General features: G+C 39.9%; 1 protein-coding gene across 1 annotated transcript in view; it reads right to left on the bottom strand.

Moving 5' to 3' along the window:
* Positions 1–19,419, bottom strand: part of LOC139731908 (cytochrome P450 4V2-like) — a 61,052-nt gene extending 41,633 nt beyond the window's left edge. Inside the window, exon 1 of the mRNA XM_071642783.1 lies at positions 19,389–19,419. Within this exon, the coding sequence (XP_071498884.1) occupies positions 19,389–19,394 (6 nt within the window). The 5' untranslated portion in view covers positions 19,395–19,419. The remainder of the gene's footprint in view (positions 1–19,388) is intronic.
* Between the last annotated feature and the right edge of the window lie 209 nt (positions 19,420–19,628).

The following is a 19,628-nucleotide window of genomic DNA, read 5'->3' as shown; positions in this document are numbered from 1 at the left end:
CCAAGACTACTACACGCACCATGGGGCACTCTTGCAGGAAGCTCTATGGGATGCACAGGCCAGTGGGCGCGGCGCGTGTAGTAGTCTTGACGCAGACTTTTTTTTCGACCAAAAAAAAGGTTTGTGCCTGCAAACTAACGGAGCTGTCACACCTTTCTGGGTAAGGGTGGGATTTCACGGAGCACGCGAACGATTTGGTTTTCCGACAATGAAGCCGAAAATCATTCTTGCGCAATTTGTGCGAAGTTTCCACGACGTATGTGCGAATGTCGTGTGTATCATTGCTAAAGTACTGCATGTTACGTACACGAAGAACACGCGACGGAAATGCGAACGAAAAATTTTCAATAATCATGGAAGAAAATGTACCCAAGGAGAGGTGGAAGCTGTCTTGAGTTGATTTTTTTTCTTTCCTCTATTTCCCCTTTCTTTATCTCTCATTTTTCTATTGTGTGCTTGCCTACATTTTTTTTCCTAGGACGTATCTCCTCCACTAGTAAAGCATATGATTTTTTTTTTGCAGTTCCTCCAACACATAATCTCTATACTTCAAATGACATTTTACATACTTTAGATTAATTTTAACTGTATTCTGTGATTTATTTTGTATATCAAACACTTCTTTCTCTTTGCTAGTCTTAAATTTCTTTTGTTACTATAGTTGTTAATAATTGTTTGATGTTTAGGTGTATGCTACGATTTTTATTTGTAGAAAACGTACGTATAGGTCAATTAAGGTCATACATCCCCCAAACGTGCGCTAAACGTTCGCGAGAATGTCTCAAAAGGTACGCGAACAGTTTGCGATTACGTCGTAAAATGATCGGAAAAACTTCGCAGATTTCTCGTAACATACGCGAGACATTCTCCAAAGTTTCGGAGTCTGTTTGGGGTTTCACGAACATTTTGCGAACATCGCGCGTGTCTTGCGAAGGTCTTGCGCATATGACGAGGCTTTAAAGACACTTTCGAGAACAATTCACGAGCAAATTACGACCAAGTGTGCGGAAAAGGTTTGCAGAAAATTTCAAACTCTTTTGAAATTCTCGCCGAAGTAAAAACGACATTCGCGAACAATTGACGACGCTTCCGAACCCTCACGTTCGTTTGGCGATCTTTTGCAGACCAAAATGCGAATGCTGGATTTTGCCATTCGCGTCCTTCGCAAATCGTTCGCGGGCTCCGTGAAATCCCACCCTAAGGGTGGGATTTCACGGAGCACGCGAACGATTTGGGTGGGATTTCACGGAGCACGCGAACGATTTGCGAAGGACGCGAATGACAAAATCCAACATTCGGAAAAGTTTCTCTCCGAATGTGTTCCGACAATGAAGCCGAAAACTATTCTTGCGCAGTTTGTGCGAAGTTTCCACGACGTATGTGCGAATGTCGTGTGTATATCATTGCTAAAGTACAGCATATTACGTACACGAAGAAAACGCGACGGAGATGCGAACAACGAAAAGTTTTCAATAATCATGAGAGAAAATGTGCCCAAGGAGAGGTGGAAGCTGTCTTGAGTTAGTTCAAATGAAATTTTACATGCTTTAGATTAATTCTAAGTGTATTCTGCGATTTTTTTGTTTGTATATCAAACATTTCTTTCTCTTTGCTAGTCTTTAATTTCTTTTGTTACTATACAGTTGTTAATAATTGTTTGATGTTTAGATGTATGCTACGATTTGTATTTGTAGAAAACGTATAGATCATACATCCCCCAAACGTGCGCTAAACGTTCGCGAGAATGTCTCAAAAGGTACGCGAACAGTTTGCGATTACGTCGTAAAATGATCGGAAAAACTTCGCAGATTTCGCGTAACATACGTGAGACATTCTCCAAAGTTTCGGAGTCTGTTTGGGGTTTCACGAACATTTTGCGAACATCGCGCGTGTCTTGCGAAGATCTTGCGCATATGACGAGGCTTTAAAGACACTTTCGAGAACAATTCACGAGCAAATCACTACCAAATGTGCGGAAAAGGTTCGCAAAAAATTTCAAACTTTTTTGAAATTCTCGCCGAAGTAAAAACGACATTCGCGAACAATTGACGACGCTTCCGAACCCTCACGTTCGTTTGGCGATCTTTCGTAGACTAAAATACGAATGCTAGATTTTGCCATTCGCGTCCTTCGCAAATCGTTCGCGTGCTCCGTGAAATCCCACCCTAAAGGCCGTGTCACACCAGCCTTGCGTGCGACTTGCAAAGAACAATTTTGACTACCCGCAGGTCCCCGTAGATGATCCACAAATGACAGTAACTAAGCATGTATCTCAAAAGTAGTCGCCCGGAGGTGCGTACGCATATTTTTTTTTTTTACCCGCAACCGTGTTTCGGCCCTGTCACACCTTTCCGGGCAGGCTACTCGGGCCAGTTACGTGTAGGGATTTTCTAGCATACCGGACATTCCTGAGGGCGGAAAATGATTTGTGCGAGTCAGCGCATGTGTCTTACTTGCTGGACGCGTTATACTTGCGAGTATACTGTGTGACCTTTATACCAGTCGCGTGGGGGCTGACAACTCGGTGAAGGAATTCCTCTAATGGAATGGCTGAAATCTCGCAGAATTTCATTATCTTGGCTGCTTACGGGACTGCGAAGTACCTGCGTGGGAACTGCCTGGGAAGTACCGCCGCTAAGGGTCTCCTACTGGCGTTCTGCGTGGACCTCTACGGGCATTATCGCGACTCACCCGGAAAAAGTTTTGGTCATGCTCAAAACTTGGCTGCGGTTAAATCGGACTTGCGTGAGCACCTCCGGGCAACTACGCGCTAGATACTGTCAGGTGCGGATCAACTGCGGAGAGCTCCGGGGAGTAAATTTGTTTCCCCGCAAGTCAAGCCGCAGAAGTTCCCCCGTACGGTATGACGAGGCATGAATGAAAATTGCAAACATTCTTGTTCGCCCGCTGAAATCTTCTACGTGCTGGAAACTACCTGCTCGCCACAAGCCCGCGTAGCTTGCCCGGACTGGTGTGACACGGCCTTTAGCTACGCCGGCTTGTAGGGATTTTTCAGCAAGCAGGAGAATTTTCTGCGGGCGGACAAGGGTGTTGGCGAGTTCCGTGCTTGCGTCTTACCTGCTAGACGCGTGCTACTTACCTGTTACTTGAGTGTATTCCCTGTGACCTGCGTCAAAGCTTCGAAACCGACCCGTTTTCAGTTACGAGCGACATACAGGGACTGCGAAGTACCTGCGTGGGAGTCGCCAGCGAGGTCTGCCACTAAGGACCTCTTACTTGTGTTCTGTGTGTCCCTCTTCGGGCGAACCCCCGCGACTCACCCGGAACAAGTTTTGAGCATGCTCAATTAGGTCTTGTCAAACCGTGCCTGGGAAGCCTTGCGGGTTGACTTGCGGAAAAAAATAGCAACCCGGAGCTCCTGGCAGTTGGCCCGCACCTGGCAGTACTTATCTGGTATCTCGCCCGTAGTTGCCCGGAGGTGCGGACGCTGATCCGATACATTTACCCGCAGCCAAGTTTTGAGCATTACCAAAACATTTTCCGAGTTGCGGGGATTGCCTGCAGAGGTCCACGCAGAACACCAGTAGGAGGCCCGTACTGTAGCTGCCGCAAGGCGCAAGCAGTTGATCCGCTTGAAGCACGTAAGTTGCCCGTGAATCTATGCAAATCGAATTCCTTTAGGATTCCTTAACCAAGTTGTCAGCCCTAATTCACCACCCATGCGCCTGACACGCAGGTCACATGGAATGCACTTAAGACGAACGTAAGTAGCACGGGTCCCGCATGTAGGACACACGTGAAATTCGCCCAAAGCCTTGTCCGCCCGCAAAAATTGTTCTGCGTGCAGGAAATCCCCACACGTAACAAGCCCGCGTAGCTTGCCCGGAAAGGTGACAGGGCCTAAACTTGACTGCGGGTAAATGGGACTTTCGTGCGCAACTCCGGGTAACTACGGGCGAGATTTATACTAGGTACTGTCATGTGCGGTTTATCTGCGGGGACCTTTCCTCTGCGCTTTTCCAAGGTTGTTTCGAATAACCATCGCTCTGTAAATACTCAAAAGAGCTAACAGAATACCATTGGCGTAGTTGCTCTCTGTATTCACATATATTTTTAAGGGAAATTTGTGTCCATACATTGCTAAAAACTACATTTACGTGTACTTTGAAGTAAAATTTGTGCTGAAAGTACGACGAATGCAACTTTTTCATGCATTTTACTAGTCGAAAATATTATTTTCCTTTCAATGGCCGTTTACTCAAAATGTGTTTTTATATGCCTTTGTTTACACATTTCGCTGTAACTTGAGAATGCTTCAATATTTTCTTCCCATTTGCGGTATACTTATGCAGAAGGACATGCTTATCGAGCTTTCTGAAATTATGGGCTTTAGTTTTTAAGTTATTGACAGCTGAATCCTGATTGGATAATACTGGTTGCCATGGCAACAGGAGAACTTTTTTTTACAATAATCAATACAAATGTTTGCTTCTTTTTTCATTGCATCTATCCAAAAATATGAACAAAAATACAAAAGTTTGCAGCAGTAGGAATTTTGGGGTTACCAATCACTTTTAGGCATCTGGTTACCATAGTAATCATGCGCAATATTACCTTACAATGTATCCCATTGTATTGCTGACATCTCTAGCAACATGTATGGTTTAATGGAGTTTTGATGAATTCTTCATGAAGTAAATGCAAAAACTGTGATTATTTTGTCATTTTAAAGCGACAAGCGTCACTGGCCCTAGTCTAGTTTCTAGCCGTTTTTATTTCGTCTTTATTTCTCTCTTGCAGCTTGTGTATGTGCAGAAGCCCGCTGGCCTATACCCAGTAAATGCGACGCCCAAAAAAACAAAAAACAAAACAAAACAAAACAGTTCGGGCGTCTCAATCACTGGGTGCGCCCTCTTACTCAACTTGCTGCAACTCGGAAAAAAATTAAGACGAATTAAAAACGTCTAGAAACTACTAGTATACTACAGCGACCCCAGCTTGGCATGAAAAGTTAGGTTGCAGGCAAAAACCCTTGTTTGTCGAAGAAAAGTCTGCGTGCGCTAAGACTACTACACGCACCACTGGCACTGGCGCCTGTAGCAGTGCTAGTGGTGCGTGTAGTAGTCATGGCGTGCGCAGACTCTTTTTTCGAACAATAATGTCTTGTCGCAACTAAAGTTGCCTGTAAAATTATATTGATACCACGATTTGGAGTCACATACTACCTAGGGGTGTTCCAGATGGTCCAACCGACCACCCCATGCAGTCAAACCTTTTCTGCGGGGTGGGTTGAACGAAGTCATTTTTTCTGGGTCCCTACGCCTTGACTACTATCAGCTATCTGGATATCTCATAGGCCTATCTCTTTGAAGCCACAGCTGAGGGCGCTCTAACGCACCCATATGACTGTGCGTGGTAAGATGGCTGTGCGGCGGCTTCACTTGTTTGTAGAGCATGATTGGGCCAATGAGATAACGCAGTGTCTCATTATGCCATTTTTTTATTTCTCGAAAGAACTTGGTCTCTGCATGGGCAGATTTTAAAGGGGCATTCCAGACGATTTTCATAATTTCACATCATGGAATACATAAATCAACAGATCCATGTATAGGTTTGTGGAATTTAATGTGGTCCTTGATGAGCAGAGAAACTATTACTATAAAATCCCAAAACAAATTACACTCAACAATGATGATGACAGAGGAGCCTCACATATTCAGAAATGTAGCAATGTAATTCCGTTGTAATACAACATGCTCAACAAGTTAACCTATGTAGAATTTATGCATTTTTTCTTCTTTTGTTTTGTTTCCCTGAGCCCCTACTTGTGGCTACTCAAGCATTTTCATAGTGAAGCTGCCATGCCATCATCCTTGTCCGCCCTGTTGTGATTTATTATAAATTTTGAAAACATTCTTATTCCTCACCCCAATCACTATAAATTCTGAAACCCTGTATTCAGTATAACGAATTTATAGTTGTTCATATGTAAAAGTCTGAAAATCATTAGGAGTTTTACATCAACTTCAAATTGGTTAATTTCGAAGGCATTGCTGAAAATGCGCCACTCCTTGATATTCAATTAATGGTGACACATTGCAGTGTACTTACTTTGCAGAAGCCCTGATATAATTAGTGTTATTTCCCATAGATTTTGCAGACCAAGAGAGTCATTTCTGAGCAGCTATTCAGATGGTCTTACCGATCTGGTTGTTCCGTGGAGTATTTCCAAGTACTTCTTGTGGCGTGCTCCTGTTTTTGTCAGTCGGAAGATTGGGTCATACCACAACAACGGGGATTTGAGTCTCATTAAGATTATCTCTGACATTCTTAAGGAACAACACACACACATACACAAACCCCGAAACGTTGCGGAAAGATAGAGGAGAAAAGAGAAGAAAACAGTTGTTAGGGGAAATGGAGATAAAGAATCAATGAAATAATTTGCATTACTGTATTTTTAACAGTGTAAGCTTTAGATGAGTACACTGTACTGAAAATAAATTTCCCCCTTCAAAGAAAAAGCAATCATATGAATCATCATGTTTGCAAATGTAAGTATAAGCAGGTAAATTGTTTACTTTGCACAGAGTACCCCGAAAACATATGAGAATGAGGATGATCGCAGGGCCCGACTCAACAGAAAAAGACAACAGAGGAAAAACCCAACACCCAACATCAACCAACCGACTTTCCCGTGCAACCGCTGCAACCATGCCTGCCTGTCCCGCATCGGACTCATCAGTCACTTTCGTGCCTGCAGCAGACGTGGACTTCCTTAAATCTTCGTTCGCGAAGCAAAGCCATACATACATGAGAATACAATGAGACGCATGGACCTTCTCGAGCAAAAATTGTCAGTGAATTTTCCTTATTAAAGAACTGTTATGACCATCCTTATATCGTTAATATCATTTTTGTCATCATTAGGTGAATTTACGTTGTCTAAATCATTGACAGCCATTTTTTGCTGAAAAACATAAATCAGACCGCATAGAGGCTACACTACATTACTGCATCGTATTCAGTCAATCTCCTTGAACAATAATCACATAGTAAAGTGATTCTTAGGTTCAGTTTGATGTCAATAAAATGACGGTGACGGAATGATATTGCATATATGATTGTAATCAAATGAGTAGTGAGAATTCGTTAATCTCCAGAAAAGTGGAGAATGTGATTCCGTTTCCAGTGAAAACTAAAGTAAATTATATGTCCTTAAGGCTCAAAACGCAATCAATAGGATAAAAAGATACATTACATACTAAAGACAATGAAATTTTGATTAATTTGATTTATTCAGTTCAGAACAAGTGATTACCCTTGAACGGCACGGACGTATTCGTTGTCACTGTCTCCTTGTGCATTAATGTGTTTCCCCATGGCCGTGTCTGTACTCATATGGACATTAAACATGAACAAGATTTAGCATGTTATTCTTTGTAGAAGCTACGGGCTAACATAACCGTAATAATTAAAATTCGTATACATTCCTTTGTAGAGAAATTTGGTATGAGCTCCATTGCAGAGACTTCCAATATGAGCTCCCTCGTAGTGACATTATGGTATATCTAATATTCATGTTTGATATCTTTAAAATCTATTATGATTTGATTTATGTCAGTATGATCTGGGGCAAATTATTTGTTTTACAAGGTCCCATTTTCTCTCTCTCTTCTTTTCTTTAAAACACAACAACAAAAACAACAACTATGGTCTCTTAATTCTGAGGTCCCATTTCGAGCTTATCACTAGGTAGCGGCAGCGATTATCTGTATACCAACACACGTTTTTACACGGAAAGAGCTAAACCGTTTTGAAATAATTTGCCTTAAAAAATCTAATGGCAAATTTTGTTGACGTTAATTGCCTTTGATCCCCACTTTAGAAAAAGTTCGCAGTATAACATTGTATTGTGCAATCCATCAAGAATTAATTTGTATTTGTTAATTATTTATCGACGAAACTTTGTTTCTGAAATCATATTATGTAATTGTGCTATATATACCCTTCACGGGGATATCATAAATAAACGTGTATACTTTATATACGAACATACCCAATATGTGTGTTTGTGTGAGTGTATGCAAACATTTGTTGATACAAAGTGCATGTATATTACACTTGTTAACTCTTTGAGTGATACATTCATTTCCTGTCCTTATAGGTTTGTGTGTGGAATTTGCGCACATTTGACTCACTGGCACAGAAAGGGTTAATTTGTTATGAAATATAAATATGAACTTCATAGTGTATGGTTCCAAAGCGAATGGTATCCTATTTCATTTGGACAGCACACCATTTCAGATCGTGTTTCTTTTCATCAATTCTCCACAAAGTTACACCTTGTAAAATATGCAGATGTGATGATATACAATCAATGGACCACTTCCTCCTGCTGTCAGAGCTTACCATATATGACGTCGAGAGCGCTGTAAGTTATTAGCGGGAAGATGTTGACAGGGTCACTTTTGTCTACAAACGCGTCCAGCTTCTCGGCCAAGATGTTGCTCTGCTCGTTGTATACGTCCATGAAGTTTTGAAGGATGGAAAAGTGAAAAGCTGGTGTCAACATCTTACGGCGGTGGAACCACTTCTTTCCGGAACTGAGTGAAGTTATTTTCATCATGAAAAAGCAAGCAAACAAACAAACAAACAAACACGAAATGTTTAAATATCTGTGTTGCCTATCTCTGTTTCAAGTCATACACATCCACTGCGGAAACATAGTCCAAACTTGTTGTTTTGACCTAGAAAATCCTAGTGTCGTGTTTTAATGACCTGTCGTAGAACTAAACTGAAGTTCACCTGACTCTGTTCTACATCAGACTAAGAGACTAATACATACAGGTCAGTAGCAATCTTCTCTACCCAAATTATAAGTTTAACTTCTTTGTTTTCGTTTTCACGTTCCGTAAGTACGCTTAAATTGTCTGCCGTCGTACCTGAGAGCTAATCCGAGACCGAGCCATGGTTTCATGAAATCGTAGACGAATCCCTTGTCCATGTGACGGCTGTTGTTTAAGATCGCCTGTTTGGAAATGAGAATCGTTAAAGATTACTTGTATTTATTAGCGCTAAACCACTGATGTCAACTTGAATTAATTGATTTGATGCACATAACAATTGCCTCATGAACCATTCATTCTTACGCATGCATTTTAGCTTTCTTATTGGCGCTTGTCCAAGACTTTTGGGAAAAAGACAACATGATAGCAAAACAAAATAGACAAACAGAATGACAGCTTGCGCATTTTACACCAGAGAAATCCATTTGCATTTTACGTAATAAATATCTTTATGTAGTGCCTGGTATGGGCAATTCCTCATGCCAGATTATTTTCGTTTTTAGTACAATGTATTGATCCTCGAGAGAATGTATAAACACTCGCTAGGCTATAGGACCAGAATATATCTATAAATATATGATAGGGTACTATATATTAGTCGGGGGCCTAATAAGGGCATATTATAGGGTGTTTGGTTCAAATTCTTCCAAAAGCACCAAATTTGGCCTACAGGTCACTTATAGCATACTTTTTTTGATTTTTGACAGGTGCCAAGACTGGCGCTTCCTGGGGCGGCCATATTGGTTAAATCCAATATGGCCGCCATCCAGGTTAAAGGTCAATTGTAATGTCCAAACTGAAAGAGCTTGTATTAGCAATATTTCCACTGAAGAGGGGTTTTGGGTATTAGAGAATGTGATCCTGGTATCATTTCAACAATTCAAGGTCAAGATCATCTCTCAAGGTCTCTTTCAAGGTCAAGTTTTGTGCAAGTCAGGCAATTTGGAGCATTTTTTTAATGACCTCTTTAGGTATCTCACATTCTTCCGCTGAATAAGTGAAACTCCTATTTTTGTTCTAATTTTTCTAATTCTTGATACTCTAATATACTCCTTAACAACTGGGCCTGGCCAAGAGTGGGGCCCCCATTCCCCAATATTGCTTGTTTCCAATATGGCCGCCGGTTTGCATCCAATGTGTTGTATCAGTGTACGCTGGCAGCGAGTAATATCACCTGCATGATCCGGTGAAAACTCTCTGCCAGCAAGTGATGATTCAGTGTTGCCTCCTGCTGAAATTGGTCTATAGATCTATACCCTTGATCTCTTTTAAGACAGGGCAACATCTGATTCTTCAGTGAAGCACGCGATGGAGCTTACATTGCAGGGATCGGCACACAGATCTCCATGACTTAACTGGATAGACGTCCTGAGGTCAGACCAGCGTTCTTATAGGTGCACAGCCACTGTATGCGATCATCAGAGTCTTCCAATGGCAATATTGTCACGGGGTCTCTCTCCGGAACATAGTCGTATGGTCGTATGTGGTATAGTTATTAGGAGATTGTGAGTGTGATGTATTGGGTCGGAGAAGTGTGAGAAGACATGTATTGTTCCTTTGAGATTCCGTGATAGATGAGGCTGGTAGCGGGCCTCACGGACTGTAGAATGGATGTTGAAGCATGACAGACTGCACTAAGACTCAGAATTCCGGTTCACAATGACTTTATTAAGGCGACATGACACTCGCCTGCTCCACATGACGTTCGGTACATGAATAGCATATAGCAACTCTCCAAGACGAATACATGCTTACAGTGCAAGAACTTCTCACAAAACTGGCCTAATCCGCTCCGCTTGCTCTCTACATCCTAACTCTGGTCTCAATCTCTAAATCTCCAATCTGAATCCAATCTCAGAAGACAGAACTCCATCTCCAATCTTAGTAATCTCAATCTGCCTAACAAAGAGAAACTCTGCTCTATTTATAGTGGACATGACAGTGACCGTCAGTGTGGCTAGCTGTCAATCACGTTTACAAAGCAGACGGTCAAATTAGACACACCAGACCCAGCGTAAACAAGAAACAAAGAACAAGAAGGGAGAAGAGGAGAGAGAGACACTAGACGGGGAACAAAGAACAACATAGGAGAGGGGAAGAGAGGAGGACCGGATTACAAACAAAGAACAACATAGGAGAGGGGAAGAGAGAGGGACTGGACGAGAACAAAGAACAACATAAGCGAGGGAGAGAGGGAGACGAAACGACAGACAAAGAACAACATAAGAGACAATAGACGAGCTAATTAAGACGAAGAGAAGAGAAGAGACAGAGAAGACGCTGAGCTGGCAGTTTACCTCGCTTACACAACAGAAACACACAGAGCATATTACCTAGCTTACATAACAAAAACACAACACAGTATTGAACCCTATACTTACTCATATACGTAAAAATATAAAACCGTTACAATATCTACACAGTTTTGGTGAAGACAAGCTTGTCGCTATGATGGGTGACAACAGGATGCACGAGATGATAAGAAAGCCTCTTTGTGACTCGCGGGATGGACTACAATCCTTTCTCAGGCAGAGGTTCTGAATTATCGGGTCGTGCTCAGTTTGCACACAGTCACACACTGAGCTGAATACCATATCAAGTAGGCCCATACGCTGTATGCTCAACTGTAGGACCTGTATGTCCTACAGTACTGTGTTACCTCTACAGGCAAATATACGGGACCATTCCACGAGACCGACTTCCACGTGTCATACAGTGTCATACACAAGTTGGAAAATATCAACAAAATAATACTGTCCTAATCTACAATAAAGTGTTCACTTAAATGATTAAAGTCAGATTGATTGTATTTAGTAGAGATCTCTATATACTGTACTGCCAAATTTACCTCCCTCAATTTTGAAAATCTATAACAAACTAGATAAATTGAACACACATAAATTCAACAAAACAAAAATTCGACATGCAATTAATTTCCAAACTTTCTTCAATCCCAGTATACTGCAAGAGATTGACAGTTTATATCAGGGTAATTTTTAGCATTTCCCACATTTTGCACAGCATGACACTGCTTTGTGTGTCATGATAATAATGGGGAAAATGCATGGAAAAATCAAAATACATGTTTATGAATTTTACATGGAATCAGTTTCGGTCTGTTGTCTTGGCAGAAATGCAACAATCTTGCAATGTTGTTGTTTACTATTTTCCCTCTCCATAAATATGGAATGTGTTGATCAAAGTTGGTGTGATGTCGGAAAATGTGAGGCTGTATTGCAGGTGGCCTTCAATTTTTTTTCTCATTATATTGACATGTTTAGCAGACTGTAACTCATGATTTGCCCCTTAACAAATCAGACTATACATCTCTTGAAATGTCTTCAAACTTAAATTAAAGTCATTCCTTTTAAATGATTACTCTTTTCTATATAATTGTATATATATCTTGTATATATATATATATATATATATATATATATATATGTATCCAATCAACCAAAAAAGCAGAGACCAGCCTGAGATATTGATACACAGAGTGGTGCTCCTCTGAAAATCACAAGAAATCACACGGATGGACATGCCATCGTTGTGCCTCTGCCTCATATTCTAAATTTTACACGGAATCAGTTTCGGTCTGTTGTCTTGGCAGAAATGCAACAATCTTGCAATGTTGTTGTTTACTATTTTCAGGGGCGGATCCAGGAATTCTGTAAAGGGGGGGGGGGGGGCGTGACTAATATTTCTGGTGCCACTTCCGGGTTTCATTTCATTTTTTCTTTTTCTTTTTGTTTTTTGTTTTTAACGAGAAATAAAGGAGGGGGCGTGCGCCGCTTGCGCCCCCCTCTGGATCCGCCACTGATTTTCCCTCTCCATAAATATGGAATGTGTTGATCAAAGTTGGTGTGATGTCGGAAAATGTGAGGCTGTATTGCAGGTGGCCTTCATTTTTTTTTCACATTATATTGACATGTTTAGCAGACTGTAACTCACCAAGATGCCTCTCGAAATTTTTTGGAAAACTTCTGCTTGATTTCACATGAGCGAATGATTATCAAGTGTCTTTCTGCTATCATCTCGTGCCAAACAAAGTATTGTTTCTCTTCAAAAGATACCGTGCCAATTAATCTGCACTTACGGTTGGTGCTCTATACAAGACATTCTAACCCACCTCAACCTTGAGACATCCGTAGGCGTTGTGGAGTAGAGCGGGATCTTTACATCTCTCATGAAGCGAGAACTCTTTTGTTTTCTTTTCCGCACTAACAAATAAGTTTAGCAGGATATATAGAAGCATTACATTTCCCTGTCACATGTTTTGAACACTGGAATTTTCATGTACACATTTTGCCTGCAAAAGAATTACCAAGAACTTTTCAACACAATACATGTTCAAAAGAAACCATTTGGTTCATACATAATTTACTCGACACAGTGATTTATACATATCACCGTCCACGTACTCGAACAGTTTTCGCTAGAGATATAAGTATGTTTAAAAGACTGCAAACAGCAGAATGATTTGCCCCTTAACAAATCAGACTACATCTCTTGAAATGTCTTCAAACGTAAATTAAAGTCATTCCTTTTAAATGATTACTCTTTTCTACATAATTATATATATATATATCTTGTATATATATATATATATATATATATATATATATATATCCACTCAACCAAAAAAGCAGAGACCAGCCTGAGATATTGATACAAAGAGTGGTGCTCCTCTGAAAATCACAAGAAATCACACGGATGGACATGCCATCGTTGTGCCTCTGCCTCATATTCTGAGAACTAAAGACATATTTTAGCCGATTTATCTGTGATTTTTATGCACATTGACCTGCTAAACATGAATTTTGTGGATCTGTCCTTGCTTCACACACCTGAGGAAAATGGATCTTCTGTGCTGTAGTCCCAACGCACCCATTTATTTTAGAGCTGTGGACCATCGGTTCTTCATGCAGAACTTCCAGTTACAACAACGATCTACTGTAAGTTTGTCTGATATAGCATGCACCGCTGGACCAATATTTATCTGCCTTTTTGCTTCGGTGACCTGTATTTCTCAGCCTTATATCCGTGGAAACTCTCCTATTAACTCTGAACATACACAATGTCAATGCACAGTGTATAGTAGTGCTGAATGCTAGTAGTGTGGATCTTGTACGTACTCGCTACTGCTTGTAGACTCTATCTCATCTGAAGTTAAGCTACATCTTCTTGTGGCTTGTGGGTTATCACCAAATGACTATCACAAGTGTTCTTCACGAGACAGTAAGACCTACCTCGAAGTGAAGATGAATTGACATATGCTCCGTAATTGTCTCTCAGAGTGCCAATGTTGGTTACAGCTACAGTCCACTGGCTGCTTCTGTGCAGTCAGTATGCCTTACCTTTCCATGCCTAGCGCCTGTTCATTACTGAGCATAACACCGAGTAGTCAACACTTCAGGTTCCAGTACTACTGTCTGTTGCATTTGATACCTCAATATGGAGACCCGCAAAGGGAAAGCTACAACAAGTACAAGTACTGAAGCAATCATTCAGGCTTTTGTAGAGTATATCCAGAGTCCTGTTTTCCTTAAAGCCATCGAAGAAGCTGTCGAGAAAGCCATGACCAAACAAATGACAAAGCTTGTTCAACGCCGTGACCTAGTTGAGCAAAAGTGCACCAGTCTCAAGGAAAAGTCGGATCAACAAGATAGCTGCATCCTTGACCTGGAAGCATCCCTCCAAGCTAAAGATGCTGAAATCAAACGTCTCACCACCGCTCTTGATGATCAAGCAACAGCCGTCAACAATCTCAAACTGACGATGAATGAAGCTGAGCAATATTCCCGCCGCAACTCCCTGATGTTCCATGGTGTCAAAGAGAGCAGACTAGAAGACACAGACCAACTCATCCGCCAGCTCTGTTCCAACCAGCTCGGTGTGCCCATCACTCCCAATGATCTTGACAGATCGCATCGTGTTGACATATCAGCGACATCCCAGTCGTCAAATTCCAACAGCAACAGCAACAAGCCACGCACCATCGTAGTGAAATTTAGCTCTTACCGTATTCGCAACGCGGTTATCCGTGCCCGCAGGAAACTCAAAGGCAGTGGTAAGTCTATCACGGAAGCTCTCTCTCCCATGAATCAGGAACTCCTCTGGTCAACAAAAAAAAAAAAAAAAATCCCAAGGTCAAGGATGCTTGGTCAGTGGATGGACGAATCATTGTACTCTTGCCAGCAACAAACAGAAAGGCAATAAAAAGGACCATCCGTAGTAAATGTGACGTGGAAAAGCTTTAATATGTGCTCAATTGATCCCACATAGGCACTCATTTTATTGGGTAATTTGTTGAACTTGTATACTACCGTAGATGTATATGTGATAATTTGTTGTTTTGTTTTGTTTTGTTTTTATCTTTTCTTTTTGTTTTGTTTTCTTTTTCTTTTCTTTTTTTCTTGAATCATATGTATCACTGATTTTCTGTATAATTTCGCTTTTTTTTAATGTTCGAGCCTTGCAATAGTTTGATTACTCAAGTGGTCAAAGATAACGGAACCTCAGATATTTCTCATACAGATACTCCATTAATTGCGCATAATGTGAGAGTTTCTCCCTCATCTGTTTCTCAGGAAGAATTAATTACATTTTTCAATCTCTCTAGTGCACAGAATGAAAATGTTGTTTATGATGAAGAAATCCACTCAGGTGTAGTTAAGTATTACCAGGCTAATGAGTTTGATGAAATAGTTCAGAAATTAATGTTAACAGATAATTTTTAGTATCATACATTTTAATGCAAGGAGTCTGTCCCGAAATTGTGATCAAATTCACAGTTATATTTCAAGTATCCAATTCTCGTTCTCAGTGATAGGAATATCAGTGACATGGATAAATTCATCTTTGACTTTACCATTTGTGATTGATGGCTACAAATTTGTCCATGTGAATAGACCCAGTGGCCGTGGTGGTGGAGCAGGTTTGTTCATACAGGAAGGTTTGAATTTTACGTTAAAAAATGATTATGAGGAGTGTGAAGGTGTTGATTATTTGATTGTAGAAATTGAACGTAAATCCAGAAATAATATAATTGTAGGAGTTGTGTATCGACAGCCCAAATCATCAGTGTCTGCACTTACATCTTTCTTGATAATTTGTTGAATTCAGAGGATTGGAAGACTAAAAGAGTGTATTTCATTGGAGACACTAACATTGATTTGATGAAAAAAAAAAGAAGATAATTCCCAAGCGTGTGATTTCGTTAATACAGTTGTTTCATCCGGGTTTACCCAATCATAGACAAACCCACACGGGTGAATTCATTATCGGCCACTCTTATTGACAACATTTATACTAATGATATCGGATACTGTAATCTGCGTGGTATTTTACTGACAGAAATATCAGATCATTTTCCTATAGTTTATTTATCCAATGAAGCTGTCTGTGATAATTATGTTGAGCAGGTATATTTTTTTTGCTGCAGGAATGTAACAAGGGCAAATATTGCTGAGCTAACTGATGGATTGAAAACCACAGAGTGGACAGATGTATGCAATGAAGATGATCCTGACGTAGCATAATGTATTTTGTACAAAATTTACAGGAATATATAACACATATTTGCCGAAAATGACTAAGCATGTGAGGAAATGTAAGCAAAGTATGAATCCATGGGTAACCTCTGATATTTCAAAACTCATCAATAAGAAGAATAAAATTTATAGAGAATATATTCAATGTCCATCAGAATATAGGTATGGAAAATAAAAGAAATTACGCAATCATGTCACAGCTTGTCTGCGAAGAGCAAAAAGGAGGTATTATCTTAGTCAATTTGACTCAGTGTAAAATAATTCAAAAAAGATGTGGTTTCATATAAATTCTGTTCTTGGTAAGAAAAATAATGTGCAAGGTGAAGGTATTGTATTTGAGGGTAAACATTGTAGTGATCCTGATGAAATTTCTGACTGTTTTAATGATTTTTTTATTCAAATAGGATCTAAAGATTGTGAGATTGACAGTGAAAGAATTCATGATATTTATGGATATCTGCAAGAACCACTTTCTCATTCTTTATTTTTTAAACCAGTGACAGAGGAAGAAATAATCAGAATTGTAATTAATGCCGATGTTCACACTCATTATACTAGATCATGTTACCAGTTTCACCGATGGTCTTTTTTAGATGATAAGTCTAAATATTCATTACGATATACTGGACCTGTGTTGTGAAATGATTTGAACGTGAAAATTGTTTTTAATCCACAATTTAATAATATTTAAAAAAACAGTATAAAAAGATTCCTTTGAGTTCATACTCTGTGTGAAAGTATAGGCTTTAGATTTTGTGTGATATACACGTATTTATTTTGACTATTTGTCAATTTGTTTGTTTGTTTGTTTCATTGCCTCTGTTTTGTTTGTTTTTTCAGTTCAAATCTGTTTCTATGCACTATTAGGTATGAGTACAGTTTTACCAGCCATTTAAAGGCTTTTTCATGTACATTCCATTTTTCATCATTACAGATATGTACAAATGTGTACTTCGTGCTGATTTGTATAGTACATGTATATATCAATACCTGTGTTATCGTTGTTTGATTTGTATGTTATCTATGTGTTTTTTTATCCTTGTTGAATGATGGAAATAAATGAAATGAAATGAAATGAATGTTCCCACCTAGCATTTTTGGATATATCTCAAAAAGTGTTTTACCGATTTTCATAATTCAAACGGGAATGGATAGGGAATTGTATTACTCATAACATGAATGGCAGATCATTGCCACCAGATATCATTATTGGTGTGAAAAGTGCATTTTCTGTCAAAATGCATGGGGAAAAAAAAGTTGCACTTAAAGTTATACGAAGCATATTGTGTACATTCCCTATGCAAGTTAGCAAATGACCTTTTCAAATTATGTACTTCTCAGGAATTTCTTCAGGTACAATTAGCTTCCCTATTAAAACGGATGTTATGTATACTTTTTAAACAATAGGCCTTTTCAATATGAAAATGTTGGTCGAAGCCATGTGCTTTTTCATTCCAATTTGGGTTGATCACATTAATGTGCTTATGGCCATTTTGCATCATGCCTCGTCTGCAAATTTGTGAAAGAGGGAGAGCTGCAGCTTTCCTTGAACCTGGGGTTCCGGTTAAGGAGGTGGCCAGGAGACTATAGGTTTCGCCCAATGTCATAAGGAAACTTAGAGCAAAGTTTCAGGAAACTGGAGAGGTCAAAGATCTGCCAAGAAATGGCCGACCAAGGGCGACACCTGTCAGGCAAGATATGTCCATAATCAATAAGGCTTAAGTGCAACTTAATCCTTTGGGCAAGGGTCAATGGTCGATTTTTAATTATGGTTTGTTTATTTCCGTTTTCCGGTTCCCATGCTTGGGCATCCAGTGTATCACTTTGGAAACACAATCATTGCTCCTGCAGCAGTGGCCGGGAAAGCGAAGCCTCCTTAATCTTCTGGCTTATTTTGGGTAGATCCCTATACAGTTCTGTGTTGGTCATATGTCGCCTCCAGCTGACATTTTGAACGACTCTTAGCATGCGTGTGCAGCAGCCATCAAGTTCTTTAGCAATTTTTGGTGTGACTATCCATGCCTCAGAGCCATACAGTAGTACTGTCTACACTGCTGCTGCAAATAGTTGGAGTTTAAATTCTCTTGAGAGAGATGACTCCCAAAGCTTATTGAATTTGTGACAGGCACGCCATGTATCTTAACCTGACAGGCATGGTGTGTCTGTAAGGTTAAGATACAGGTGTTTTTTTTTTCACCTGAAAAATGCCCTTTTCAGCCCTAAGCAACTGCAATGCTATTTCCAAGGTTGCCTTCCCTTCTACAGTCGCTGTAGGCAAGCCATTTTTAAATCACCCCTTACGAATATAATGGGTTAACCCCAAAATGACATTTCGAGTGACTTTATGAGACAAAGTTGATCTCAGATCACAAAAATAACTTAAGAATCGGCTTCTTTGACCCGGAAAAGCTGTTAAACTGATTTGTTAATGATTGTAACCCTTTTTATTATTTCTTTTAACTGCTATTTACCTTTAAAGCAATATGGCGGCCATATCGGATTTTGCCAATTTGGCCGCCCCAGAGGGTGCCCTTCTTGGCGCCCATCAAAAATCGAAATACAGCTGTAGTATGGTTTGGGCTACATGTGTGCCAAATGTGGTGCTTCAGGAAGAATTTGAACCAAGTCTCTTGCGTCCTCCATTATAGATATATTTATATGTTTGTATATGACGTATTATACAGGACGTATATGATAGCAATAATAAAAGAGAAACGCGAAATCTGGAAGGTCATTCGTAATACACAATATGATTATTCACTGAAATCTTGTTGAGAATCCTCGTGTTTAACGGGAAATAGATAACCAAGAATGAGTTTGGGCCACGGTGTACCAAGTCTTTTTTCATTAGATGTTCACAGAAAACCCACAGCATCTTTAATCTTTTTGTTATATATATGAAAAGATTATTGCATTTTGGTCAGGGATCATGAAGTCTTTTATAGTCACAGGCAGCCTGTCTCTCTAATGTGTATATATTCTGGTTTTTGTTTGTAAGAAGGAATAATGACAACTTTAAAATTACTTCCATGTGTTTTGCTGCGTATATGTTTAGAGATGGCTTTAGGCCAAGCCAATATCTGACGATTCCACCCGTCTTTTGGCGATATTCATTGAACACTGTGTTATTGTGCACGAAGAACTCTTTGGGAGGAAAAGAAAAGTCTGCGTATGCATACTGAATATACACATCTTTTCATTACAACGCCTGTTTCATATTTAGTACGTTTCAGGGTTAAATGGCACCAACTTTACAAAACAATGA

The sequence above is a fragment of the Diadema antillarum genome, unplaced genomic scaffold (genome assembly GCF_040938485.1).
Source record: "Diadema antillarum isolate AM-2024a unplaced genomic scaffold, OU_Dant_1.0 seq00000386_RagTag, whole genome shotgun sequence".
Classification (NCBI taxonomy): Eukaryota; Metazoa; Echinodermata; class Echinoidea; order Diadematoida; family Diadematidae; genus Diadema; species Diadema antillarum.
The sequence above is the reverse complement of the archived record's forward strand: the minus strand, read 5'-3'. Positions and strand labels throughout refer to the sequence as shown.